Raw genomic sequence first — 27908 nt, 5'->3', positions numbered from 1 at the left:
ATGAATTATAATATGCATATGAGCTCCACACTTATTGAACATGTCCTAATTTGCATAGGCAGAAACACCATTCATATGGTTAGGGTTAGGCATGTTCATTTGTATTTGTATTTTTTTAATCATTTTGATCTTGTGTGGATCTATTAAGTTGACCAAACTGGTGCAGATCCACATAAAAAACACATTTATTAATACGAAAAAATATACTTTATTCTCCTTGTAGGGACATTTGCTTTGGAGTGTTTGTAATAATATAGGGTGATCATTGTGCACACTAAACAAACTTTATTAAAACTCACAAACACGAGACATGATTCACGTTTAATGACATAAAGTCTATTCACATGTGAAATAATCCAGTTTATATTATCTTGTCTGTTTGATGTGATAAAACCAAAATTATTCTGTCTGTTAAAGTGTTTATTCAACAGCATCCTAGTGAATGATGTGATTTTAATATTGTGATAAAAAATAATGAAAAATAAAAACAGATCAGAGTTTTGACCTTTTTAAGTTGAAATGTAAATATAACATTAGGGCTGCGAAGATGAGTTATCTTCATTGTTGTAGCATTATTATGATTTTGCACTTGTTCTGGAAACAGGTCACAAGCTCCAATTGGAGCGAATTTATATATGTAATTAATTATCAGTCTGAAATGATGACGATCTTCATTCTCTATGTTAAAAATACACACAATGCAAAAACAAAATGATATTTATTGACTAATATCTAATAGTAATGGAATATTTACAAGGATGATAATTCAGGGATAAGGCAAGACGGAATAAATGAACAATATAAATTGATAGCAATGAAATTGAAAGTTGAACATTTGGATGAGATGGATTTGGATAATTTACATTATGCTTTCGACAAGGCTTCTTTAGACAGTTTCTGAAATTTTCTTCCAGCAAATGATCCACTTTCCTGATGAGATTGAGAAGCGCTTTTTACAACTGTATTCTGCTTTGTTGTTGTTAAACTTTATCTGCCATCAAATAAGAAGGCTACTAAATTCGTTAGTGTAGAGGAGTTCTTGCATTCAGGCTTACTCTATCAGAGGTCATGTATCTCACTCAGTGGTGGTGGATCTGCTATAAACTATATGATCCACTGTATAGCTGTATATATTAAGCCAATTAATCTCAATAAAACCTTCACAATGGTCCTTTAAACATGAATTACTTCTACCCCAGTTTAGCCTATGAGGTCAATGGTTTAACATTTGAGAACTAATAATGTTGAGAACGTAAACCTGTTCCCTATACCCCCTCCTCCTACACTTTTTTATTGTCTGATAAAATGTCAGTTGGGATTTCTTAACCTTTTTCTTTATTAAACTGGTGATTATTTCAGATCAAATTTTAACAGCTGATTCTCAGTGAATTACAAAAATCTGCTGACCAGACACATTCCTCCCCCTGGCTATGCCTCAAAATCCTGTCCATGTCCCTATGGAGCAATTTGTTTTTTACAGCAAGCAATGAGTGCATTACAACAACAGACAGACAATCAATGAATACAGTGTAGTTTGGTTACACGAGGATAACATTGCTTTTAACAACAGCCTATATTCCTGCAGTACTCCCAACTAAACTGAGAGCTCCTGGTACCCACATACACAATGGAGGCTTTGAACCTGGCCCACTCCGATTCCATGTCCCAAGGCTCCTCTGAGATGCAAAGTCGGGGGGAGGTGGGAGTTAAAGATCCCATGGACAGTTTTATTTCATCTATGTGTGTATTTTTTTATTTTGTTATTTAAATTTCTGTAATGTTTAATGTAGTGTGCTCTGTATGCTCTGCATGTTCTCTTGCATTGTGAAAATATTTGGAAAAATAAAATATTCACCCCAAAAAAAGATCCCATGGACAAGGGCCTCAGTTCGTTTCCCAGTTTACCCTCGCTATTCCCCTGCAATGCAAAACTAACTCCCAATTAGGTGGTGATCAGTTTAGAGCTGTATCAATTAAATACAAAATGATGGGCCAATAAGACAACAAAATAAAGACAACTGCCTCAGCCCATTAGGCACGTCGACACACCAGGAAAGTGCCCTGGTATGCCAGATGGCCAGTCCAGCCTTGTATGTATGGATTTTTTATGTACTAGACACTAGACAATATGTATTTTGAAAAGCTTGGAGCATCTATAATGTAAACCAACAAAGCTATTATAGAGGCTTGTGATGGAAGAACATTTTAACGTTCTCAATGCAGATTTTTCTTAAATTTGTCCCCTAACTGTAGTTATTAATCTCAGTTGAGAAGCGGAAATCTGGTCAAGCAGGATGAAGGTAATTTCATGGTGTGAAAAATGCAGTCAGCATCCGGTGTTAATAGCCTCAGCCATCCAACCACATCTGGTCACCAATAATCTCAGTTTGTCCCCCGATAACTGGATCAGGTCTTTTCCACTGACAGACACAAAACAGAGAAAAATAAGCATATACATATTTAAGATAGTGATATCTTCATTTCATGTTTAAATATATGTTTGTTCAGATCTGGACTTTATCCTTACCTCTTGTGGTCCAGCCCAAGCAGACTGACTCCATTTACAGCCAGGATCCTGTCTCCTGGTAGCAGCTTCTTACATCGGGCTGCAGGAGAGTCTGGAACCACTGAGCGGATGAAGATGCCTTTCACCCTCAAGGATGTTTCCTGGAGGATCAGGTCAAAATGTTCCTAATGTAAAAATGTTTGTAGTTGACTGCTACACTCCCACAAGTGTCAACCCACTTTGAGTTAAATACATTAGCCTGCTGTTATGCTCGCAATGACAGTGCTAAAATGCTAATGATGTGCCTTAATCATCTCAACTAAGTGTATTAGCTTGCTAACATTTATGGTAACATTTGTCAATTAGTGGCAACACAAAGAACAAATCATATACAATGATAGTTGTTTTCTTTGAATAAATACGTGTCATGACTTTGGACTCTTTGAAGTTTTGGCTTGACACTTTTCTTAGTGGACATTTTGCTTGTGTTTTGTTTATTGACTATGTCCTGCCTTTGTCCTGTTTCCCGCCCTTGTGATCGTCTGCACCTGTACCTAATGTGTTTCATCCGTGTTCAATCAGCTGGAAGTAGGCACTATAGGAGTGAAGCATGACGAGTGCTCACTTCAGTCAGTAAATACTGTCAATAAATACTACAAGTCCTCAAGACTGCTCAAGATCCAAGAAAAGTCCCTGTACTCCCACTGCTGTCATATAATGTGGCTACAGAACTGCTTCACATATTCATCGGCACCATCAACAACTGTGGTCAAATGTAACTATGGCAATGTGAATTACATTTCATAGTAATTCACTCATTTACTTATCCCTCACTCACCCTTGTGTCAACCAGAGCAAGGCCAAGTCCTATTTCACCTCTTTCCAGTTCCAAGCTGAACACCTCCCCATTATTGTCATTATAATGGCTTTCCTCTTCTTCCTTCTCCTGCTGCTCCTCCTCCTCCTTTAGTTCCATAATTATTTTCATATTGGGGCAGTCTGTCTTCAAACGGTCTACCTTCAATGCAGCCAGACATTCAAATACTAATCCACCTAAGTGAGAGCAAAATAGGACAGATATTCAGTTCATTTTCCAGCACATGACAGCCTTATAATGTCTTTCTATACCTTACTATACCTTTGTCAGGTGCATCTACATCGTATGTCCAGGGAAGTGTCTCATTGTCGGCCTTTGTCCATTTATCCTGGCCTTCCTTTACCAAACTAACAATGTCTATGAGGGGGGTTTTGGGTGGGGTAAGGAGACAGGAGGGGTCCAGGGCTGACCTCCTCATCTCACTTGTCATCTTTGTCTCTCGGATTTGCTGCTCCAGATTTCTTAGCTTCTGTGACAAAAGGAAGGCGCCACATGAACTGAACTCATCCAGGTAGTGGGTGCAGAGAGGAGAGGATGGTGATGGGGGTGATGGAGGTGAGGCATCAGAGGTAGCAGATGGGAATGGGAGGTTCTGAACTATACCTCTCTGGGTGATAAATGGCATCCAAACAAGAGGGATAAATTAGAAAAACACACTTAACAATGGACATATTAGTATGAATTAGTTTGACATTGTGGATAAGGTGGTTTTGAGTTGACTTGCAGATTCCCCTCTTGCAATACTTAGCATTATCATAAAACAGCACCTGTTTCTGGGCAGACATCCGTAGTCTGATGAACTGTGACTTGTTATCCCTCTAGTGTGTGGGAGGACTGTTGCTATCCACACACTGCTGCCAACTGCTAAATTTTGATCCACCGTAATGGAATGCAACACTGCTGCTCCTGATAATGAAACTAAACCACATATAATCGCACCAAGCCTGTGACACCCTACTGCTGCACCTAAATCACCAGCAGGGGTAACATCGTAAAAGCCGTGCTACTCCTTAGTTAAACTAACCACATGGCATAGCAGCTGGGTCAATGAAGATGCTGCCACCCTGACCCTGGCGTTGGAAGGAAAGACTTTACAGGTGCTGCCTGACCTCACCCCAATAGAGCAGCAAGACATCCACGCCCTGACCACAGAACTGCAAAAAAGATTTGGGCAGCAACCGTTCACCAACCGGAGTAGGCCAGCCATCACCGTCAAGAAGAAGAGTGCCTGGGTGCCTTTGCAGCACATGTGCAGCCGTATGCCCATCATGGTTAACCGCAATTTGCGGCCTCTGTCGAAGAGTAGCTAGCTCTCAATGCCTTCCTTTGGGCCCTCAATGAAACTGAAGTTGCAGAAGTGATGCTCTCCACACAATCTACCCAGTAAAGTGTCCCTACTCTCTGACCACACGTACCATACATAATAAGGTATGAATTGGGTATAAAAAGTATTGGTTAGAATGGCTTAGTAGATATGAAGTTAGGAATGCGCCACAATAATACATTTCTTAGCCTGCTGCATCTTTTGCATTCAGCAGTGCGTACGTCAATAACAGCTTTGGCTGACTGAAATAATAACTCAGGCCGGTCATGTGAATGGTAGGGTAAGTCATACTAATTCCACATGTGAAGGGGCTGCGGGAGCAGGACAGAGGTTTCTAAATGGTCTTTAACGGTATATGCTATTGTACACTTAACCCTTTCTTGGAGTGATTATAAAAAAATAATAAAAGAAGTAACACCACGTGTTACATCTCAAACTAGACATGAAAATGTGGCCTCAGATAAAAAACACCACCACTACTGTTTCAGAACTTAACAAGTACAGTTAGCCAATGGAAAAGCTCAAAATGCTAAGTGCTGAATCTCCCCAGACAGCTAAGCCAAAGAAGTTGATTAAATTAAGACAGAGCAAAGACCCACGTTAACATCTGTGAGGTAGTCGAAAGACCACCAGAGGTTGTTTCTAGATCGAGCTGGCGGCTGCAGCTACCACACACTGTTATGTAACGTCCCCCAAGCGGGCAACAGTCAGTCACTCCAGTGGTACAGAGATAACAGTACATCCGTGTCTGACTGATTCTAGTCATTAACCATCTAGGTTGTGTAAATGCAAAAGTGTAATTTGTCTAGAATCTGTCTATAATGCTGCATCAGACACGATGGGAACACCTGTGAGCTGCAGCCGTTCCATGAGGCAGTGGGCATGCATTTGAAGTTATCACATTTATTATGTTTGCTGAATACAGTACATACAGTGCCTTGCATAAGTATTCACCCCCTTTGGACTTTTCTACATTTTGTCATGGTATAACCACAGATTGAAATTTATTTCATCGTGAGTTTATGTAATGGACCAACACAAAATAGTGCATCATTTGGAAGTGGGGGGAAATATTACATGGATTTCACAATTATTTACAAATAAAAATCTGAAAAGTGTTGAGTGCATATGTATTCACCCCCTTTACTGTGAAACCCCTAACAAAGATCTGGTGCGACCAATTGCATTCACAAGTCACATTTGCAAGTCACATAATTAGTCAATAGGATCCACCTGTCTGCAATTTAATCTCAGTATAAATACACCTGTTCTGTGACGGACTCAGAGTTTGTTGGAGATCATTACTGAACAAACAGCATCATGAAGACCAAGGAGCTCACCAAACAAGTCAGGGATAAAGTTGTGGAGAAATATGAAGCAGGGTTAGGTTATAAAACAATATCCAGAGCTTTGAACATCTCTCTGAGCACCATAAAATCCATCATAAGAAAATGGAAAGAATATGGCACAACCGCAAACCTACCAAGAGGAGGCCGTCCACCCAAACTGAAGAGTCGGACAAGGAGAAAATTAATCAGAGAAGCAACCAGGAGGCCCATGGTTACTCTGGAGGAGTTGCAGAGATCCACAGCTGAGGTGGGAGAATCTGTCCACAGGACAACTATTAGTCGTCTACTCCACAAATCTGGCCTTTATGGAAGAGTGGCAAGAAGAAAGCCATTGTTGAAAGGGATCCATAAAAAATCCCGTTTGGAGTTTGCCAGAAGCCATGTGGGAGACACAGCAAACATGTGGAAGAAGGTGCTCTGGTCAGATGAGACCAAAATTGAACTTTTTGGCCTCAATGCAAAACGCTATGTGTGGCGAAAACCCAACACTGCCCATCACCCTGAGCACACCATCCCAACAGTGAAACATGGTGGTGGTAGCATCATGCTGTGGGGATGCTTCTCTTCAGCAGGTACAGGGAAACTGGTCAGAATAGAGGGAAAGATGGATGGAGCCAAATACAGGGAAATCCTTGAAGAAAATCTGATGTAGTCTGCAAAAGACTTGAGACTGGGGCGGAGGTTCATCTTCCAGCAGGACAATGACCCTAAACATACAGCCAGAGCTACAAAGGAATGGTTTGGATTAAAGAATGTTAATGTCTTAAAATGGCCCAGTCAAAGCCCAGACCTCAATCCAATAGAGAATCTATGGCAAGACTTGAAGATTGAGGTTCACAGACGGTCTCCATCCAATCTGACTGAGCTTCATCTTTTTTGCCAAGAAGAATGGACAAACCTTTCCATCTCTAGATGTGCAAAGCTGGTAGAGACATACCCCAAAAGACTTGCAGCTGTAATTGCAGCGAAAGGGGGTTCTACCAAGTATTGACACAGGGGGGTGAATACTTATGCACCCAACAGATGTCAACTTTTTTGTTCTCATTATTGTTTGTGTCACAATAAAATTTATTTTGCACCTCCAAAGTACTATGCATGTTTTGTTGATCAAACGGGAAAAAGTTTATTTAAGTCTATTTGAATTCCAGTTAGTAACAGTACATAATGGGAAAAAGTCCAAGGGGGGTGAATACTTATGCAAGGCACTGTACGTGATGATATGATAATGAAGGAGACAGCTCCGCTCCCGCAGGCTTCTCGTTTTTGTAGGTTGTCAAACACATGAGTCCATTTTTAAGCTCAACATATATTTCCATTTCATGTTCTATAACCTCTTGACAAACCCCTGCAGGAGTACAGATATCATAACAGGAATTATTTCCTTGAGAACAGTTTTATTATTATCCTTACTGTCAGGCTCCCAGCTCTCTTTCACTCTCTTTTTTCTCACAGCGCTATTTATATTGTTTAGTTTGCATACTTATATATTATATTATTTTAAAATATAAAAGCATGAATTTCATTTTTTTACCTGATGCTCTAGAGTAACTTCAGTAGACTGTGGTTTAGGGAGTAAGGAAATAAACCCTTTGAGCCTGTCCAGCTGTTCACTTAGGTCTAAATCTGTTACTGCCCTTCTTAGTTGGAACTGGTAACCCCCGCAAGGCAGCTCCAGAGGATGATGGGTGTCAAAACTTTCAAGGATATCAGCTGAGGAAGGAAAGGACATGTTACATTCTACTTAAATGACATGATTTTCATATCCATGATTACTATTGGACACTGACGCAGAATTACCAGGCCACCAGTTTGATCATCACTCACCAGTTTGAAGTACTGCTGCTTCATCCTGCACTGATGGAATCCACTTGTGTCTGCAGGAAGGCCCTTGGCTGTATAGACTCAGTAGATGGCTCAGCTGGGCTGGACTCAGGGTAGGGTAGTGAGACCGCAAGGATATCCAAGATGTCTAAATATCCACATACACACACACACACCCACGCATACACACCAGATCACCATAGGGAATACCAAAGAAATTGGTTGGTTGTATTTTTTCGCATTGCGCACACACTCCACCACCGACCCTGGTGAACACCCAGGGAATGGACATTGGAATAGTTACTCTTTATAAGTACCTGGATGTTCTCCTGAACAATAAACTGGACTGGACTGTAAGACTGTAAAGCCAGCCTTGTTCCCAGTAGACCACATCCACCTTCTATGGACTCTGCACTTTAACTGAGGCTTCACTTTTTAACTGTGCAACAGTGGTGTATTGTTAATACGGGGGGCCACCCCCTCTGAGATTACATTTTTTTGTTTTGAACCTTTTATTGCTTCCCCTGTTTGCTGTCTTAAAGTTTCGTAACGGAGGTACTGTGGATAACGACATGGATGCGAGACCTAATACATCTCTCTGAAACATGCAACAAAATGAAAGTTGCCACAGTCGCTTCGACACAATGAGGCTACATTTTTGCAGCAGGCCTAGCATTGCCCAGCAGCTCGATGAAGGCTACAGCATTGGCATATCATGTGTTGTGTTGATTTTGTTGATTCTGGATTCAGTTTCCACTACACGGTCCTATCAGAGAGCACTTAAGTCACCAGGTGGAGTTCAGCTTCTTCACTTTGAGGTGACAGGTCATTGCGTCTTCGTGACCATTGGACTGGTCATTGCCAAAGAACGTTATCATCCCATGATATGCTTGACAAGCTACTTCAGACTGCTTCCATGTAGGCTACTTCAGCAGGCGAGCTCCTTTTCATTTCTGGGTAGCTGTGCTCCAACACGTTGATCCCTGAAGCAGTGTATGCTCCCTGGATCTTTTAATGTTTTCCTTGATTATCTTTGGTTGTTATCTCAAAAGTAACCTGGGATCTTGTAGTGAGAAAAGCTCGAGCAGGGATCAGATAGATCAGACTCACAGAAGTGGCAGTTAGAAGGTTGCTTCTTGAAAGCCTTGGACTGCAGGGCTTCTTAAGATCGCATGTCTCCGGTACATCAGGACCAGAACATTTGAAGCAACTCTCTCTTGCAGTAATCCATTTGATCCGACACTTTGTTGGTTGCTTTTAATGACTTGTATTCTAGACATCTAGATCTTAGGTTCTTAGGTTAACCAAGCTGTGTAAACATTAGCAGCAGCTCGGCGGACTGTCCAACAGATACATCATGTGTCTGTTATACACAATGGGGGAAACAATGACTTTTCATTGAGGACAATCACTGTTCATCCCTTTACTGGCCATACTAGCCCCATGCACAGACTTTTACCTTTTACCACTTACATATTCTTATATATTTATATATATATATATATATATATTTTGTTGTTTTTATATTTACATATCTGTTTGGACTATCCACTCCAGCAGCACAAGAACACTTTCATTCTAGACACTGACATAATCACCTCATTGCATTCTGTACCATAGGGTCAGACCCATTCATGTACCTGTATCTGCTATGTTCTACCTATGTATATGTGTTTTATGTATGTATGTTGGTTAAGTGTATAAGCTACTGGATGACCTAAATTTCCCACGGGATTAATAAAGTATCCATCTATCTATCTATCTATCTATCTTTTAATGTAACAGAGCTTGTATGTTTCGGAGAGGAGGAGACCTGCGTGTGTGTGTGTGTGTGTATGTGTGTGCACACCTGCAGTAAATTCTTTCTCGGTGTGGCAAGAAGATTGATAGCTGACAAGAGTGTGTTTGTGTGATCCAAGGCCAGTTCTCCCTGTCCAACTGCATGGGCCCAGTCCAGGAGCAAGTCAAGATTGGCCCGCATTTGCACACCTCTGGACCACTGGTAGAAACCCGGTTCTGAGCCTGTGTACAAATAAGGACAAAGTCATCTTCAAAACTAGTCAAACATTCATTTACTTTATTTCTGACCCTGACAGGATGATGTTTTGTTGTAAATGTTGCAAATGAATGCTGTGTTATGTCACGTTGCTTCTGCATTAGAGATTTCTATTATTCCAGGAAACCTTTGCGTCACTAAACGCAGTGAAGTCATTAATGAATTTATTATAAATTGTTATATTTAAGTGAGTCCCACATACAAAACTCTGTTGCTGTTAATATTCATATGAGCATCAAATGTGGATAAAACTGCTGCTGAAAATAGTCCCCCATGTCTGCATTGTATAGTATGTAGAAAATATGCACAGCTCATGTACACACCAGGCCAATGTACACTTATAATCACAAGATTTTATAGCTTTTTTAATTATTTATAATCGATAATGGTTGACTTGGTTTGGTTTTTATTACCATTTTAGTTTAGGTTCTACAGCAGCACTACTCGTGTTTTATTATGCACTCTTCATCCATATGTTACAAAGAATCAAGGTGAGTAGGTCTTGTAAGAATTGTCATGGCTTTTGGTGGCCACTAGAGAGCATAACTGCCCCATTTCTCTCCCTCACTCCTGTTATCTCTGTGCTGGTGGTGTCAGATAAAAGCATAATAGTAAACTGACAAAATCTATCTGAATTCTGTATATTTAGTCTATCATGCACTGGTACCTCTCTCCATTAGTGAGTTGACAAGTGATGCATTGATGAAGTAGAAGAGGTAGCCAATGAGCTGAGAGGAAATCTCTGGATGGAGCTGACAGTCTGCGAGTAGCATCCACGTCTCATTGAGGACTTCCACAACTTTCTGGATCTCAGCAGGGACCTGCAGTCCACTGCTACCCAGGACTCGAGCACTCTCAGAAGTCCCCTGCCGGACAGGACTCCTTCTGAATGGGTTGCAGTCCAGAAGTCCAGGTAGGATGGGGTACAGGACCTGATAAGACAGATATGTTGTCGTCAAGGGAACCGTTCAGATAAGGGTGACTCACTCGTCCATGTAGAACCGCAAAATGTTGACAATTCCTGTGGACCAGTTTGAGGTTGGAAAAGTTAACATTGTGTGGTGAATGCTCTGATCACTGGGATAAAAACGTCACCCCCAAACCCAGATTTCAGACCACCCATATGGCCTGGACATCTGTCTATCCCCACCTCTCACACTGCAACATATGGTGATATACGATTATTTTGATAGAACAAGCAATCATAGGAATAAAAGGAGATAACATTTCCTCTCTTTCAGCGAAATGTCTTCTCTGGGTTTCCACGCAAGCCCATACAACGATGGCTTTGTTCAGCCTAATTGTACACAGACATCCCCTCTCCGTTCCATTCTCCCTCTTACACCCACCAAACTTCCTAAGCCAGCGCCAGCCTTAGATCCACATTCCTAAAAAGCTGAATATGGCTCATGTGGGCTTGGCATGGCCCTGCAACAGGACTGCTGAGTGAAGAGTTCTGGAGGAATCCACCCTGAGCTGCTCAGTTTACATTTACTGTAAGGCCCCGCAGCCAGGGGCAGGCTGAACATGAACAGTACAACACAACCGCCATAGCTCCCGTCACACATTAGACAATGGAAATGGGTGAACATTGAGCCAAATCATTTTGCAGAGTTTCTGGTTGGAAAATGTCGCTCAGCCGGGCTGCTCAATAATGCAGGATTCTGGGATTACCACATGCATCCCCAGCATTTATTATCCCAGATTCAAAAAGTAAATGGTGTACTCTGCTTTGTCTGCTTATTTGTGCTCTCATTGTGATGGACAAGTAAACACACAGTCTGACCACAAGTGTGTTTAAGTGCATCTGTATTCATCACAGCATGTCTACGGATGGAATAGCTGCTCACCAGTGGCGCCTTTTGTTTTCCATCCTCCAGCAATTACACTCACGTTGGACGGACGAACATGAAAACCCCCAAAATAAACAGATATTTTACAAAACGTTACCACTTCACTTTCAATTTAGATCCAAATTTCATCTCTAAATGAGCAAGTATTTTTCACTCCCTATTGCCGGATTGTGAAAGATAAGTTGGAGAACAAAATATACTTAGCCTCAGTCTTTGTTGAATCTTTCTCGTTCACACCTTGGAATAGTAAAATGCCCCCTGCACAAACTGTTGTGGATCAATCTCGATAAACTACTGTAAGTAATGATCAGTGTCATCTTGTGAAGCGAATGGAGAGATGCATGTTTAAGTCACTAGGTTTACGCTCGGGTAACACTGGCTGCAGAAACGGCCGCGGAACAGCTTGCTTTTCATTTCGACCCCCATGATGACAGATAAGAGGGTTCACGGTTCAGTGGTGGAAAGAACGCTGCTCTTCACGAGACTCAACCTCTCACCTAATTTTTACGTCATCAAATTGATAAGTGAAAGATCTTTTACCACAATTTCAATATTAATCTGCAAATGAATGCAGAACCGCAGGAGACATGCTGCCAGTGTGAACAACAGAAACCGCGACACACAATAAGAGTGCGTTGCAGTGTCGCCTGGGCAGTAGCTAGGCTACCCCCTAGCTTGAGACTGGCAATTTGATCACATTCCTTACAAATTCTGTTCTGTCAGTCCAGGAAAGATGTGAGTCTGAGCTTCCTCTGAAGTGACAGTCATGATAGATGACACAGCAGGTCTGGATTAACTGGCATGACCCAGAGAAACTGAACTATGTCAGCACCATGGTGCACATAATGATTAATGCTACATGTGAAAATACTTTTTACATGTTGAAATGTGCATACAGCAAATTGAGTTTTGTTTTGTCTCGGTTTATAATCTAAGGAAATGTATAATTTTCCAAAAAACAGTAAAATTGTTAGAATCATAGGATCCAATAGGATTGATTGAAAATATTTTTTTAAGATTCAACATCTTAGAAGTTGAGTTTGTTATATAACATGAATAAGGAAGCAGTTAAATTACGATGAAAGAATATTCATACATATGCACTAGTCAAGCTATAGCCTAGATTGGACTATTTAAGATTGTTCAAGCATTAAGTAGTCTATGTTTTTAAAGAGTATGTAATGGACCGCACAGTTCTAGAATGACTCTGCTTCCAGAGATAATTTCTCAATAATTTTCTCCATTGGCATTTCATAAAAGTTTTAAGCTTGGAACCAGGCTGACCAGCTACAAGATAGACCGTGGCCATAACATAACATTTGATTCTAAGCAAACAAATATTGGATAACGTAAAAAGGCTAAAGGTACAAGACTGTTCACATACTTATAGAGGAAAGGAACTACACATCCCTTTAGGATTGTGGTTAGTGTAGTAGGTGACATCACAAAGAAAATGCAATTTATACAGACCTGTGGCTTCTACAGGAGCATATAACATCTCATATCATGTGCTAAGACTACTTGGACGGTTCATGGCTGATAATCTCTTAAGAAGATGAATGGGATTTTTACTTCTAGAACCACACTGTTGAGCTCTATTTAAGAATTACAACTAAAGCAGGACACTATTAATTATAGTTTTACAAGTACAATAATAGCAAAACTACTGGTAGCTAGTAGCTAAACAGCCACTGTGCTGAAGTGGCTCAATACTTGACATGGTTTCCCTTTGCTCTGGCCCTGTGCTCATTAACTGGGCCCTGTTGGTTCGGAGGATGCTGGTCAGAAGGGAATCTGAGTGGACACCCACCTCAGCTATCAATACTGATTTGTAGTTCACTTCAGCTGCAGGCAGAGAAGGACATGTTCGACAGAGAGTAAATACGATGTCATTGTATGAACTTAAACAGATTAGTCTCTCTAAACAGCTCTCAAACTTTAAACTGTCCTTTTGTTCTGTTCCATCCTGCACTCCATTACCTCAAGTTATTTGAGTGATTCTCAAATAAGAGTGACTTTTTATCTAGCGCCATCATCTGGTGAAAATGTCCATCATGAAGTAACCCTTTCATATTCAGTTCACTTTTGAATTTGACACAGAAATGATTTTGCCTCCTTCTTCAGCCTTTCGAGTCAAAGTTTACAAACTACGTACACGAAAGCTATTCAATTATTATATTAAAATTATTAATTAAATTTATTCACAAAGCAAACAGATTATGAGAGAGGCTTATCACATAAAAAGACATATTTAAATTTCCATCGTACTGATCCTGGTAGTCAGCCGATACCTCCCTGAATTACGGGTGGAGGAGCAAATCTGTGAACTCCTGTGTTGCCCGTACCAGGGAATAGAGATTTTAATGCAACATGTCCAATTGAACATAAAATTCAAATTGGAGCCCGCATGTTAAAACCTCATGGCCATACTTTTGTTATGTTTCTGGATTATTTATGGATTTACAGACCGACCACATCTGGAATTCATTAGGTTCAACTGGCAGAAATGTGGAGAGAAACATATGCTGTCTGAGAGCAGGTAGTTAGATAACCACATCCTTCTGCGCTGAACAAAAAAAAGGGCCGTCTCAACTATTTGGGAATTCATATAGTTTCCTCTTTGGAGATACAATGTTGTATCGCCGACTTTCTTCCTGCGTGGGGAAAGGCACATCTGAATTCCAGGAGATCTGAGACCTTGCCTTGGCTGCTGCTTCTGTCAAACAAGTGCTGTGTTAATGGTATCTCTGATGCGGCTCAATACTTGACATGGTTTCCCTTTGCTCTGCCCCTCTGCTCATTAATTGGGCCCTGTTGGTTTGGAGGATGCTGGTCAGTAGAGAATCTTAGTGGACACAATACGATACATAAACGGTTAAGTCTCCTCTGATTAGTATTTTCTGACAGTTTCTTTACCCACAGCCACTGGAAATTTGTTAGAAACTTTCCGAGCACAATTCCATACAGTGGGTGTGGTGCTTCTGCGAAACTGCACACAACTGGAATCTGTGGTTGCAATGGTGAAATACCATTTCTCTTCTTCCAAGTATGGTCTGTGAGAAAACATTGTAAAATTTGCACAATCAAATTCCGCTTTTTGAGCTTTGCTATTTGCCTCCACAGATCTTTTAAATACAGTAAACCTCTCCTTAAACCCCTACAAGGAGTTTTTAACTGGTTATGAACTTGTCTTATTTTTATATTGCTACCTTTATGACCATAACAACACAAATAAGATCAGAAGGAGAATTACGCCTCATAACTGTTGCATGATGGGAAATGTTGAAGTATCGTACCAGAAGCAAAAAAAAAAAATTTTTGGGTGAACTATCCCTTTAACCAATCCACAATCGACTATACAGTGGGAAGTCTATGAGATAAATGGTTCACAAGATATACTTTCCACATGTAGATAGACGTTTGTGAAATTAGTAGGTAGAGCTGAAACAGAAAAAAAATACCTGTACTTAGGAGGTGCAAAGTAAGTCCTTTACTCCCTGTTAGTATTAGTGGAGCTCTGAGATAGTTCCTTGTGCAGCCTTGTACTGGTTGGGAACCGTTTGCTTGAATTGACCCCATCTTAAGATCTTTTAGTATCTTGTGTGACAGAGTTATAAAGTAAAACACGTCTTGTACTTCATTCATACAACTCATTTCTCGTCACGGTGGAGCAACCAAAACATTTGAGGTTGCTATGCAAGTCTTCCTTGGCAATACTCGTTTCCTTCATCCTCTTTCAAAAAACACACACACACACACACACACACACACACACACACACACACATATACAAAGGACCTTAGTGTCCTGTCTCTCCCATGTTATAAAGCCCCCAGTGTGGTCTGGCAGTGTGGCTGGTCCTTCTATTAGAAAGCTGCCAGAGCAGCTAACTAGGGTCTTTATTCTCAGCCTGTCTTTAATTATTTTCCTTTCTTAAACGACATCATAATCAGTGAGTGGACTAGATGGGGCCTGGCTACATGCTTCTCCTTTAGCCAGCAAGTGTTGGAGAAAAATCCTGGAAAATCCTCTTACAAATACTTTGTTACTGTACTCAGAACCTGTACTTTTATACAGTACTTTAAATCAAGTAAGAAGTTGAATCAACTGCTCTTCTACATGAGTATGGACTGTGTGTTCCTTTTCCACCTCTAGTAAAATATACACAATATCACTTTGAAAACCATGTTATCACCATATATCAGTGGTTTCCCATAAAGGTCTCATGTTGCAAATTACTCTAATTAATGAACACACATACACACACCTCCATAGAGGATGTCATCTTCTCACCTTGGTAATGTAGTAAACACACTGCTGGAAGGCAAGCATGATGACCTCCTCCAGAACAGCCATAGTTTCCTCACTGGCTGAGCGGACACAGGACAGATGAAGCTCCAACAAGGCTGAAAAGATCACACACACACACAAATACATACGTATGTCTATGAATGATGTAGTTGTATTTTAAAATATTGCGCATATCTTTATAAATCATGTACTGTAAGTTATATTTCAAAACCATATAGGGAGGAAGATAGGGAACTAAATGTTATTTGTCTGTCTTTAATCCTCAGCAATACAAAAAAATGCAAATGAAAAATGGGGAAAAAAGCAATTCTTCCAAACAGCTATTTTACAGCTGCAACCAAGTATGCCCATTTGCAGCTTATTTGTTAATATGGTAACACAATCATTGTTTCACATATAAAGATCAACAGGTGACCAACCTGTGATCTCCCCCTCATGGGTTTTATCTCCTTCCCTCTCCTCGCCCTCCTCCCGTCCCTGATCCTTCCTGGCTCTCCACTCCAGAATAAGAGGCAGCTGATACTGGATGAACTGCAGCAGCTCAAGACTGTTGGACATCCATACCACAAGGGGGCGCAGTCCTGAGATGACTTCCAAAAGGCGGAGAGGGTGAAGGTCCTCTGAGGTTGAGCCGTCACCGTTGAGACTAAAAGTTTAGATATGGAATGTAGTGTTGTATGAAGGCTGAATTATAGTCCTGCGACTGCAACCGCGGAAGGCCACGCAGCTGCATCGACGGACTCGTTTTGGTTTATACTTCTCTAACGTGCTGCGCGTGTTGCAACGCAATTCACCGCCAGAACCCTAGGCGGAGTAACGTTTTTTTTCAAAAACAACACACAAAGAAGAGACGTCTTCTTCGTCGACTGTTTATTTACATCGCCACTCCGGCTCGTTATAGCCTATTTCTGCCGGACAAATCGGCCAGTCAGTGACGGGTTATACAAGTGGTCATACTTTCGGATCTCTTCTGCCAAGTGCTCTTCTATTTGGTCCATATTCGTTCTTCTAAATCTTCCGTGATTTCCGCGTATTGTGGGGCTTGAAACCGGAAACTAGACTCCGGACGGGATGTAGTAAGCAGAACAATCACAAGCCTTGCGGGCTGCGTGAGGCTCGCGTCGTTTTGTCGTGTAGTTAGAAAAATTGGCGGACACACGCAAGCCCACAGAGGGCACGAAAGGGGCGTGTTGCGTGTCTTGCGTGCATGCGTGCGTGCGTGCAACCCGACTATAATTCGGCCTTAAGAGCTGCAAGTGATTGTTGAAGAAAAAGAGTAAGGTGTACTTACACTTCAGGTTGATCTGCAGCTAGATCCTTAGTGTGCTCCTGCAGGACAACAAGTCAAGGCACAGTCAGAATAGAGGTGTGTGATAGTCCATAAAAAATATTATTTTAATAAAGATGATAAGAAGAGGGAAGTTGAGACGAAAGATATAAAGAGTGCTGTAAAGAGTAGACCACAAAAGGGAGGTCGCCAAGAATAAAAAATATCACCACTATACTTTAATATGTCCATAACAAAAAAAAAATCACGACAGACTTGACAATCGACAATTCTGTGTCTGTAGCACTTGTAGGACTGTAACAAACATGATAGCCTGATGATAGCCAGAAGTTAGAAGACAAGTCACAGAAAAGGTTTAGCTGTTGTCAATCAGGACATGTTCATGCATTTTGTGGGCTTAGCTTTGGCAAGAGGGTTAATGGGAAGGGGTGGGATGTATTGGTGGCTTTTTTTCAAAGTGCAGCCTGCTCATGCTAGTTCATCCAAGATTACCAACCCTATCTTTAAATAATGCTGTGTGTTTTTTTTTTCATCTGTTTTGGGGTATTTTAAAAAGCTTTAAACCCAACAAATCATCACCTCACCAACAACTTGTTGTGGCGAATGTGTTTGCAAACAGTAGTCCAGCTAGTTAACTCACCCACCAGCAGCCACTGGGCGAGCTGAGGTGTACAGTGTGTTTCTCAGAGCTTTTATATGACATGTTAAAACACCAAGCTAACAGACACTAAAATGATTGATAAATCTGAATGAAATGCAGGATGAGTTGATAATTGCATGGGTTGGGCCAAAGTGACTCACTATTAGCACTTGCTGGTATAAAAACAATACATTGATACTGCACTTATATAGGTTTTTTTAGCTGTGAACTAAATTATTAGACTATTCTTTAATGGAATACATTAGTGCTGAAAATCCCACTAATAATCAAATGAATTAAGAAATCTAAATGTATGGGTTCCCAGTGTTTCATTACCTCTATATCATGTCATTTATGTATATTTGGAAAAGTGAACACCCTCTAATCAAAAGCAGGTGGTCCCCCATGCACCACCGGCTAACGTTAAATATTATTAATATAATAATAATTGCTTGTATCATCTCTTTAACCACAACTCACCCACACGGCACTCTGAACTTCACTGGCAATGAGCAGCAGGAGCCTGCGGAGGTCTGAGTTATGAAGACATGTTGTTGAGTGTTGAATGCACATGCACAGCAGAAACGCTGCAGTCAGCGGCGGTCGGTCTTCAACTCCAGCCCCGCCCATAGCAACTATCTCCATGACAATGCAATCCTCGTCCTCAGTCTCGTAGGTCAGAGTCAGGCTGTGGCCTTCAGGTGATTTTAAAAATGGAGGACCACTGCTCAGGGCCAGTTTGCTGCTCGTGCTGTGGGGGTTGGTACAGGTCGAGGTGCAGATATTGCAGAGGTTCATTTCTGTAGTATGGTTTGTTGAGGTGTTGTGGGTCAGCATCCAGGGGACAGCAGACAAGCTGGGCTCCGGTGCAGCCCCGTTCACTTCCTTCATTTTAAACAGAGAAAAGATATTTGAACAACATCACGTTCAAAATACAAACATCAGCAGCTTCAGGACAGAAACAAATCTGTCAGATATTTGATATAAAGATACAGAGGATACTTTTCATTGTACAACTTACACTCATTGTCGGGTCAGACTGGGGTTTTACCTTGTGCAGCGAAGCTGAGGGATCTTTGAAAAGAAACAGGTAGCATTGTCCTAGCCCGATGACATCACCAGGACTAAGCTGTACTTCCTCTTTGAGCACTTCACCATTCCAGGTGACCACAGCATCCTGACAAGGGCAGAGGACAGTGGCACCCCCAACGCTATGGCGGCATAAATAGCAGTGTCTCGAAAGGAGATCGGTGGCAAACAGGAGGATGTCATCCTTTGACCCATCTTCCTGATCACTTTGCCGTCCAATTAAAATGTTTGTCCCCGCAAGTAGGTAGATGACAAAGTCCTGAGTGGGGTAAAAAAATTACAAGTCATCATACCATCTGAAAATATCTGAGTGAAATGGGCAGACAACCATTTTCACGTTCTTTCCCAATGTATTGTTAATAAGGTAGCATTCGCTTCTCAGCAGTGATACTTGCACACGTTTTTTTATATGAATTTGCTGCGTCAACTTTCTGTCTTGACAGTTTGCCTCCTGTTGCAAATTGTTTGGTAGATTGCAGTGGCGGATCTACGATTTGGGGAGGATCTAAATCAGGGGCCATGGACAGGCCATAATTTACACATAGGGGGCCACAAGCAAAAGCTGAACATTGTAACTCAGTTCAATACAGACACTGCAGGTTCATTACTTATTAAATAGATCTTAATTTGAAGTTATTTAAATTTCTATGAAATCACAAGGTAATCTCATTACTATTGTATGCTCTACAAGCAAAGTATAGTTGTGTTATTTTATTTAATTTACAGTTTAATACATATACATATTTCCTATATTCGATTGCCCATTTAATAGTTATGTTAATTACTATGTAATTTAATTTAAATGTTCGATAGATAGATAGATGGATAGATAGATAGATAGATAGATAGATAGATAGATAGATAGATAAGATATATAGTGCTTTATTGATCCTAAATTTGGAAATTATTGAAATTATTAAACCGTCTTTTCAATGGAATTTTGAATTGTTACTTCAACCTGAATTTGCTATCCGGGTTGATGTGACTGTGGGAAAAGAACATTTAGTGTGAGTGAGACTGAATCAATATTTTGTTACATAAGACTAAGAGTAAGAAAGAAAAGATTAAATATGGTCCTGACATTTATTACTTCAAAAAGCGGCTACATAACAACAGAACCTCAGTGAAAGCTAAGCGGTCTGATAACATTGAGGACTTAGAATTATAGTCTTGATCCAAGCCTGATTAGACAAACACTGTTTTATTAATCGCAGTGAGTGGCGAGCACAATGTGAAGGGATTATTGTGTTTAACCTTCTCCTTGTGACCTTTCATTTCAAACAGGATATATTTAACCAACTGAATTAATTCACCTTTGTTTAGGGAAAATAAATGTCAGGCACAGGACTACATGAGACTTAACCTCTGGGTATTTCCCCATGTGTATTAAAAACCAGGAAGGAGAGACACATTGTTTTTTTTATTTTTCTGCTTCCTGATCAGTGTGTCAACACAGTTTCTTTCCACATACAGTTTGTGAACAATTGCACAATTATTCTTCCTTCAGTCTCTCTCTTAACACGAAAACAGGCTTTTAGAGCTGCAGGTCTGACACATGATGCAGAAAAGTGATCTAAGGGAATAACTCACTTAATCTGTTGTGTGAACCTTTTGCAGTATTTATGAGGCGGAATGGGGACATTTCTGTTCTCACACACCGCTTGCACTTTACATAATTTTTTTTGTAAATTTGACTATAAATTTTAATTATTATTTTCCAACGGATCTTAAACTTGTCTGGTTTACTCGCCATTGAATCCTTTGAGATGTGAAGCCAAAGCTCACGATTTATGTGCTCGCACTGTGCAATCCCATTGTCTGACACAACCTGAATGCTCACTGTACGTTGCGGCGGCTTCACCGGACCAGCTAGGAAAGTATTTTTTGTCAAAGAAGAAGATGAAGATTGTTTGCTAACAATGCTAACAAGGCGAAAACATGCGGCCTTGCTCATATAAGCCATTCTGTGATGGCTTGACATTTTGGTTTGGCTATTTTGCAGAAAGAAAGCAGACTAAGTTTGAGGCTGCTGTATATACCTACACTGTGATTATTGTGCCGCGAGAACCCCTTCATCTCCTTCTTTTTCGTTCTTGCTGAGTGATTGATTTCTTTGGGTTTTGCCATTTCGCAAAGTTGAGTGAGGAAGAAAGTGCAGAATTTAGGGAATCGGCTCTTGTCTATGCCTCAACACTGCAAGAGCCTGACAACAGCCGTCCAAAATTTATGACATATCGGAAATTCATCCGACCACTCAACGAGTATCCTACACTAAGATTACCTCTGTGTCTCATAAATCGTCTCAAATCTGGCTCCAATCACGCAGCCTTTTTACAGAGGAATAAAAGTGGGCCTCTCATGTTTGTGCTGTTGATTGTCAAATTTCCTGCTGAAACGGTAGCTGAGATTGTTAGCTCTACTTAAGCTACTTAAACTGTAAACTTGCTCACTGTTGATGATCCATATAAAAAAACAAAGATAGCATGACAAGATTAAATGGATGATAATTTTGCAAACAATATTAATTAACAAAAGATGGTGTCTGTGGCCATCTCATTCAGACCGTATGAAATGACTGGCTGTGGTACCTGTCACTGACGTACCTGCCTGCCTGCATTCACCCTACATGTGTTCTCCCTGCGCAGAACCAGTGATTGCCAGACGTTAGTGAGCGAGTTACAGAGTGGTTGGCTTCATCGGTGGACTTAGTGTTTGGCTGGCGTAGCCTTGATGAGAGGGCCGATGGGGGGGTTTGGATGTATCAGTTCCCTTTTTTGTAGTGTAGTGTAGTCAGCTCTCGTTGCCCTTTCCAGGATTAGCAACCCTAGCTTTAAGATATAGTTAGTTAATGATGTGCTACCTGGGTTTGGAAGAAGTGGTAACTACTGCTGACAGAAAGCTTGTTAACCTAAGTTTTCATTACACTATATTGAAATAACATTTAATCTATTCCTATTAATTTTACTGTTGAGTTTGTGGCTCCGGAGAAGCTTTCAAAAAGCACCACCCCCTATAGACTATTGCTCCCACTACAGTCTTGTGTACAACAATTCAACATATAGAGTAAGTCAGAACTTGAGAGTCGTGATATGTTTTCTAAGTTATGAGAATCAGGGTTTGGGGGGATGGGTTTGGTAAACAGTGGATTGTGGAGTGTGTCTGAATGAGCTACCTGTGCGGGGCTGCAGCCCTGCAGCAGTAGCAGGTATGGACAGTCGTGAGGAGGGTGAATGGAGTACTGTGTAGTGTTGTCGTCGCTGCTCTCCGTCTCCTCCCTCTCCGACTCCTCTCCTTCCCGCTCGCCTCTCGGCCTCGTCGGACAGAGGGTCTCTGTTGTTCCCTGCGACCCCTCGGAGGGAACTGCGAGGCTGTGAGTGTGATTCTGTTGCGTGCTTGTTTTGGGGCGCTCATAGCACTGCAGTAAGGCTTGATTCAGGCATTCGCTTCGATCCTTCACACATTTATCCTGATCTGACTCCTGTTTCGTCTTGGTATCAGAGTCTAACAGGTCCATTTCGCTTTTGCTCCGCCACAGCGTGTGACTTCGATCCATATTCCTGTCTACGAGGGTGGAGGTCACTCGGGAGCGGCTCTTCTGCAGCTTTCGAGCCTGGGCATTTATACCTAACAGGGAGAGGGATAAACACATGGGATTGGTGTTGGAACTATGTGCTAATTGAACTGCTATATAAATACATTAATCACGGGGGTAATGGATTTGGCGATAGGGCAACACCCGTTTTTTGTTCCCGAAGTAAGGTGAGGTCTGTTTTTGTGAGTCTGTGTGTGTTCGCTCGTTTGTACATCATGTGTTTATGCCAGAGTCAACACAGAGAAGCCCCACACAGGAAACAGACCTCAGTGGAAAGAAAGACAGAGCTCGTGGAAAAAGAAGAAAAAATCACCCACACAGCAGGAATTCACAAGCTGGCACCGATAGACGACTATCACAAGTTGCGTCATTCATAAAATCAGAGCACAAAACAGGACACACACTTACACCGTGACCACAGCTGTGTCAACCACAGCCAGGGTCTGCAGCGGAGACGATAGCTGAAATGACAGAAAGTGGTCTCCGCCCTGCACATTTGCATTTGCAGTGCCATGCAGTGTTTGTTTCAAGCGTCTATGGAAAATTGATGGGGTCACTTTTCTGTTGCATCATGCTAGGTAAACATCAGTGGACAGGATATTTTCCCATGTAAAGCGTTTATAGTATTAAAGATAGGGTGTGTAGCTGGAACAACACTATTTAAATCCTAGGGTGCCTCACGTAAAAGTTTCTTTGACATTGTTATGGCAGTAAGAATGAAATATGAGTCCAACTTTGTAGCAGAAATTGAAAAGAGTGAATAAAAAGTAACTGCAGACTTATTAAAATGTAGTTTGGTCTGTGTGGCTTGGCAGATTAAGTGTGTGCCAAAAAAACACATTTTGACTGTGAGAACTGGATTTAAGACTGTGTGGTATTTAATGGTACAAGCCCATTTTCAAGGACTACAGACAACCTCAATCAGGATGTGGTGCACTGTGAAATGATCTGTCCCTAGAGCACCTTAACGCTAAAGTCAGACACTGTACCAGCAGTGATGGTGTCTTTGTCTTTAGATGTCTTTTCCTCTACCAGGCTCCTCCTCTGGATTTCGAACCGTCTTGCCAGGCCTTCTCTTGGTTTCCACAGTGACTGCAGGAGGAGGGGCTTCTCGTGGTCGCCGACGACTCTAAACCCTTCGGTTCTCCACTGGTTCCCTCCGATGGAGCCAATGGTGTCACAGAGAACGTAGGACTCGGCCTCCTCCTTGCTCAGGCCATACCTGTGAGACGTAGTTGGGTTGGATATAATCATCAAAATGGAAAAAAATGGTTGACATATTTTAGTTAATGAACACCAATTGTCTCAACTTTAAGTTTCTTCCTTTTTAAATCACTGTTAAAAAACCAAGTCAACTCTACATTGTGTTGAAAATTACAAATTGGTGCCATCAACAAAGAGAGACAGCGATCTACATATACGCCAAAAGCTTCAAACCCAGGGATACTGAGCAGAATCACTTAAAAGCGACATCAACTTCAGCATTTCTATATGACTTAAAATCATGTACTGACATTTTTTTATCATTTTAAGGCTGCTATAATTACATACAGTTCAACACAACACGCATTTCTCGTACACCGTTCATTTTATCAGTTTTGTACTTGGCATGTGTATTGTTAATGGCCTGAGAAAGTCTGACAACTGGGCCAGACCGTGGGTCAATTTGGATGAATTGATTATTTTTATTTCAGCACATCCGACTGACAGAGAGAGGAACACATAGCCCAGATGTGGATCTCTGTCCTGACAACTACATTTAAAGAATCACTACCTGTTTGACATATTGTCTTTATTCTGAATTAGCTCCAGAGCATCTACACAGGACAAAGGAACAGGCAGGTTTAGCATGGCCACGGCTCTCGTGAAACAAAAGTTGCTTAGCTCGCTACAAGCAAACCAATACATTGTATATTATTTCATCTATTGATAGCACATGTACTATCCCCTCCTGGAAATTAATACAGTGAACATAGTAAAGCTATTTGCACATTGAGCAACATTAGCGTTAATTTTGGTGTTGTGTTTTGCCCCCATAGACTGAAAGTCCAGTTCTTTAAGCTCTAGTTTGGTCACCACCTCCTTACAGAAAAAGTCTGTAAATTAGTAATATGTTCAAATATATTTGGTTTCAACATGCTCCCAAACTTTTTTAATATAGAGATAATTCAGTTAACAATGGGTTTGGCACAACCCTTGTTTATTCCCTATCAATCGACAAACATTGATTACGCATCTTTAATGTTAACACTTTAATATGCAAATATAAAATCTGCAGGTTCCTCTACACAAAGTTTGTTTCTAGTTGTTTCTTCATACTTATCAAAGTTAAATCTTATCATGATATTCCATTAAACCCCCACACAAGTGTCACAATGTCGCCCTGCGCTTAATGTGTTTGCTTATCCGTGTGTGCTCTAATATTTATACAGCTGAATGCCACTGTTACAGTTCAAATTTTCACTGAGGGGAAAGAAGAAATGATTTGCTCTTTCCTCTACAAGCTGAATACCACTTGTATTAATCATTCCATTATGTTGCTGGCCAAAATATCAGCTCAACCTTCCAGAGGGGCCGTCTCCGAGCTGTGCCCGACTGGCTGTCTTTCACTCAGATCTGTGGTTTGCTCTCGACCTTTTCGGAGCTACCAAATGAACACTTTGGCAAAGACACACGCTGCGTGCACTGTGCTGCAGTTACAACAAACAGGTCAACACGACCTTGTCCGACTACAATATAATCACAACAACATGAACATGCTTTTACCTTTCATCAACAGCCAAACCTTAGTGCATCAAAGACCTTTCTGATCACTTCATTTTGCACACAAATTATGTAATACACAAGTTTGTTGCAGCAAAGGAAGCAAGGGGACATGCACATAACTCATCCTGAGTACACACACAGAAGGAAACACGTACAAAAAAGACCCATATGGCAGGCAGATGCACACACACACATATACACGCAGTCTTACCGTTCAAGGGCCTCTTTGACTAGCTCCTTTGCGCTGGAGTGTGTGGTGGCCAGGACGCTCTTATAGTGAGCTCCTTCACAGAGTTCATTCCCAAAGATCTTCAGGATTCCTGGAGCAGTTATCTGATTGGACAGCTCCGACGGGTCATCCGCAATTAAAGCGTCCTCACAAATCACTGCATCACATGACATGGCCACAAAGGACAGTGTTAATGCAGGGGGTTTAGTTGTGGTTCATGGGCACAATGACAGAAGGACATCCACCATCAATCCACAGGAAAATACAATCAGTTTACCAATACAACTGATCCACTCAGCATCAGTTGTTACAGTATTGTTGCAGATAAACACAAGTCATTAAAATCCCCATTTTAGGATTCACCAATTTGTGACAATATAGAGTGACAGTTGTATACACACTGCTACACAAATATGTATTTACCACACAGACCATGGAATATATGAGTCTCCCCTTTTACCTTAACACAATATGAAATGCAGTATTACAGATATCATATCACCCATAGTCATGTCTCCATGATTTCAAAAGACTTTACATTGATTTACTGGAGACTTATTTTAATCTTAACCATAGTTACTACTTGCCTGAAGCTTACACTAACCTTAACTTTAACCTTAACCTTAACCTTAACCTTAACTTTATCCTTAATTTAACCGTAAAGCATTTCTTCACCCAAAATGTTGTGACTGTGTAACAGATTTAGGTCACCACAACATGAGTACTATCTAGACCACACACAAACACACACCTCCAATTTGGGGCTCTCATTAAGGAAAGTTTAAAAAACATAAATAATTATTATGGCTTTTGGTCTCACAATGCAACTCATGAGATAATTTGGTCAGAGCCTGTCAAATGCCCACATCTCCCCTGCTCCACTTTGTAATGCAGTACTTCTGTTATAAATTTGTAGTCTCTAAAGTGGAAGTTTAGGGGATAACACCCTGATGATATCATCTGTTTTCTCCTTCGTAATTGGTAAACTGACCTTACAGTGTTAAATTGGTATCTCCTTTGAAAGTCAATCTTAAAATGAATATTACATTGATGATTTATTGATGGAAACATGCCACGCATAGCACCAACAACAATACAAGGGGAAAAGTAAAGTCAGGGGGACGTACTGCTGCCTTTCGTGGCCTGGGTGGACAGTGATGACCTGAGACCCGCCGTCAGCAACATGGAGTCTGAGCTGGAGGTGGGGGCCCGAAGGAAGACGCCTGACAGACGGTTGGTATGGCGACGGATGCGGCTCTTGCTGGGCTGTCTGACGACCACGCCCTCAGCTGACCTGCTGGTGGATGAACTGCCGGTGGATGAAGCAGATCTGATCAAAGAGGGAAGAAGAGACCTCCATCAAGATCCTGGAGCAAGAGACTGGTTTCAACCCCAGCTGATCTTATACCTAGGACTCTGACATTCTTATGAAGAGGAGAGGATAGAGGGGGAGATAAATGTGATTGGGATAAACAGTTTCTTACCATCAAGTTCAGAACAGGAGGGAGGAGGAGCAAATGAATGGTTAAAAAAGGAGAGAAAAATGAACGACATGAAGAGAATTAAGAGTAAAGCAAAGTGATCAAAATGAGAAGAGTTCCATTCATCCGTTCTGTTTTTTTGGGCCACATGCCTGATTTCCACATGACATTTGATGCAAAACAATAGATCTGCTTTTTTAACGTAATTAAAACAAACTTCAGTTTTCATGTTATTTTTCCTATTTTGAAAAAACATTTAACTTGGAAAGTGAGAGACAAGTTTTTTACTTACCCCTTTTACAGATACACATCTATTTTTTTTTTTTTTAATATGCAGGTCTTAGAAATCACAAAGTTCTAACATCATGCTAAAACACAGTTAATACTGAGCATACATACATGTTTGTCCCAAACACAACAATGTCCAGTCTCCTTCACAATGCATCCACCAGCTACCCACAGAACATTGAGGAAATAATGAAGTCTTGTTAACTCAAACAAATCTTATAAGCTTCTTAACACTGTGGTTCAAGGGTTCGCTGCAGTTATGCAACCACTTGGGTGTTAAACAAAAATTGAATAAAATTCTTAAAAATAATGATTAGTTAAACTATTGTTCTTTAATGACAGACTGATAATGAGTATGATGGAGTGTTGGCACATGAGCAGATCATCAGAGATTTAGTAGTTCTAAGTAAAATATGTTGTTGTGTATTTTGAGGTACT

General features: G+C 41.0%; 1 protein-coding gene across 2 annotated transcripts in view; it reads right to left on the bottom strand.

Moving 5' to 3' along the window:
• Nucleotides 1-699: 699 nt before the first annotated feature.
• The window catches only part of radil2b (Ras association and DIL domains 2b), a 28466-nt gene continuing 1257 nt past the window's right edge, over nt 700-27908 (bottom strand). The window contains exons 2-18 of one of the 2 annotated variants that reach the window (XM_053414424.1): nt 26829-27031; nt 25684-25858; nt 23696-23928; nt 22287-22738; nt 19077-19373; nt 18506-18910; nt 17389-17426; nt 16517-16743; nt 16080-16192; nt 10601-10865; nt 9727-9899; nt 7881-8025; nt 7588-7766; nt 3645-3990; nt 3345-3559; nt 2528-2667; nt 700-2420 (exon numbers count right to left, since the gene is read on the bottom strand). In XM_053414424.1, coding sequence (XP_053270399.1) covers nt 2327-2420; nt 2528-2667; nt 3345-3559; nt 3645-3990; nt 7588-7766; nt 7881-8025; nt 9727-9899; nt 10601-10865; nt 16080-16192; nt 16517-16743; nt 17389-17426; nt 18506-18910; nt 19077-19373; nt 22287-22738; nt 23696-23928; nt 25684-25858; nt 26829-27031 — 3700 coding nt within the window. In that variant the 3' untranslated portion in view covers nt 700-2326. The remainder of the gene's footprint in view (nt 2421-2527; nt 2668-3344; nt 3560-3644; nt 3991-7587; nt 7767-7880; nt 8026-9726; nt 9900-10600; nt 10866-16079; nt 16193-16516; nt 16744-17388; nt 17427-18505; nt 18911-19076; nt 19374-22286; nt 22739-23695; nt 23929-25683; nt 25859-26828; nt 27032-27908) is intronic. The other variant, XM_053414425.1, reaches the window with a different exon arrangement.

Source organism: Pleuronectes platessa, chromosome 21, assembly GCF_947347685.1.
Source record: "Pleuronectes platessa chromosome 21, fPlePla1.1, whole genome shotgun sequence".
NCBI classification, from domain to species: domain Eukaryota; kingdom Metazoa; phylum Chordata; class Actinopteri; order Pleuronectiformes; family Pleuronectidae; genus Pleuronectes; species Pleuronectes platessa.
Note: the sequence above shows the minus strand (reverse complement) of the source record. Positions and strands in the feature narration are given on the sequence as shown.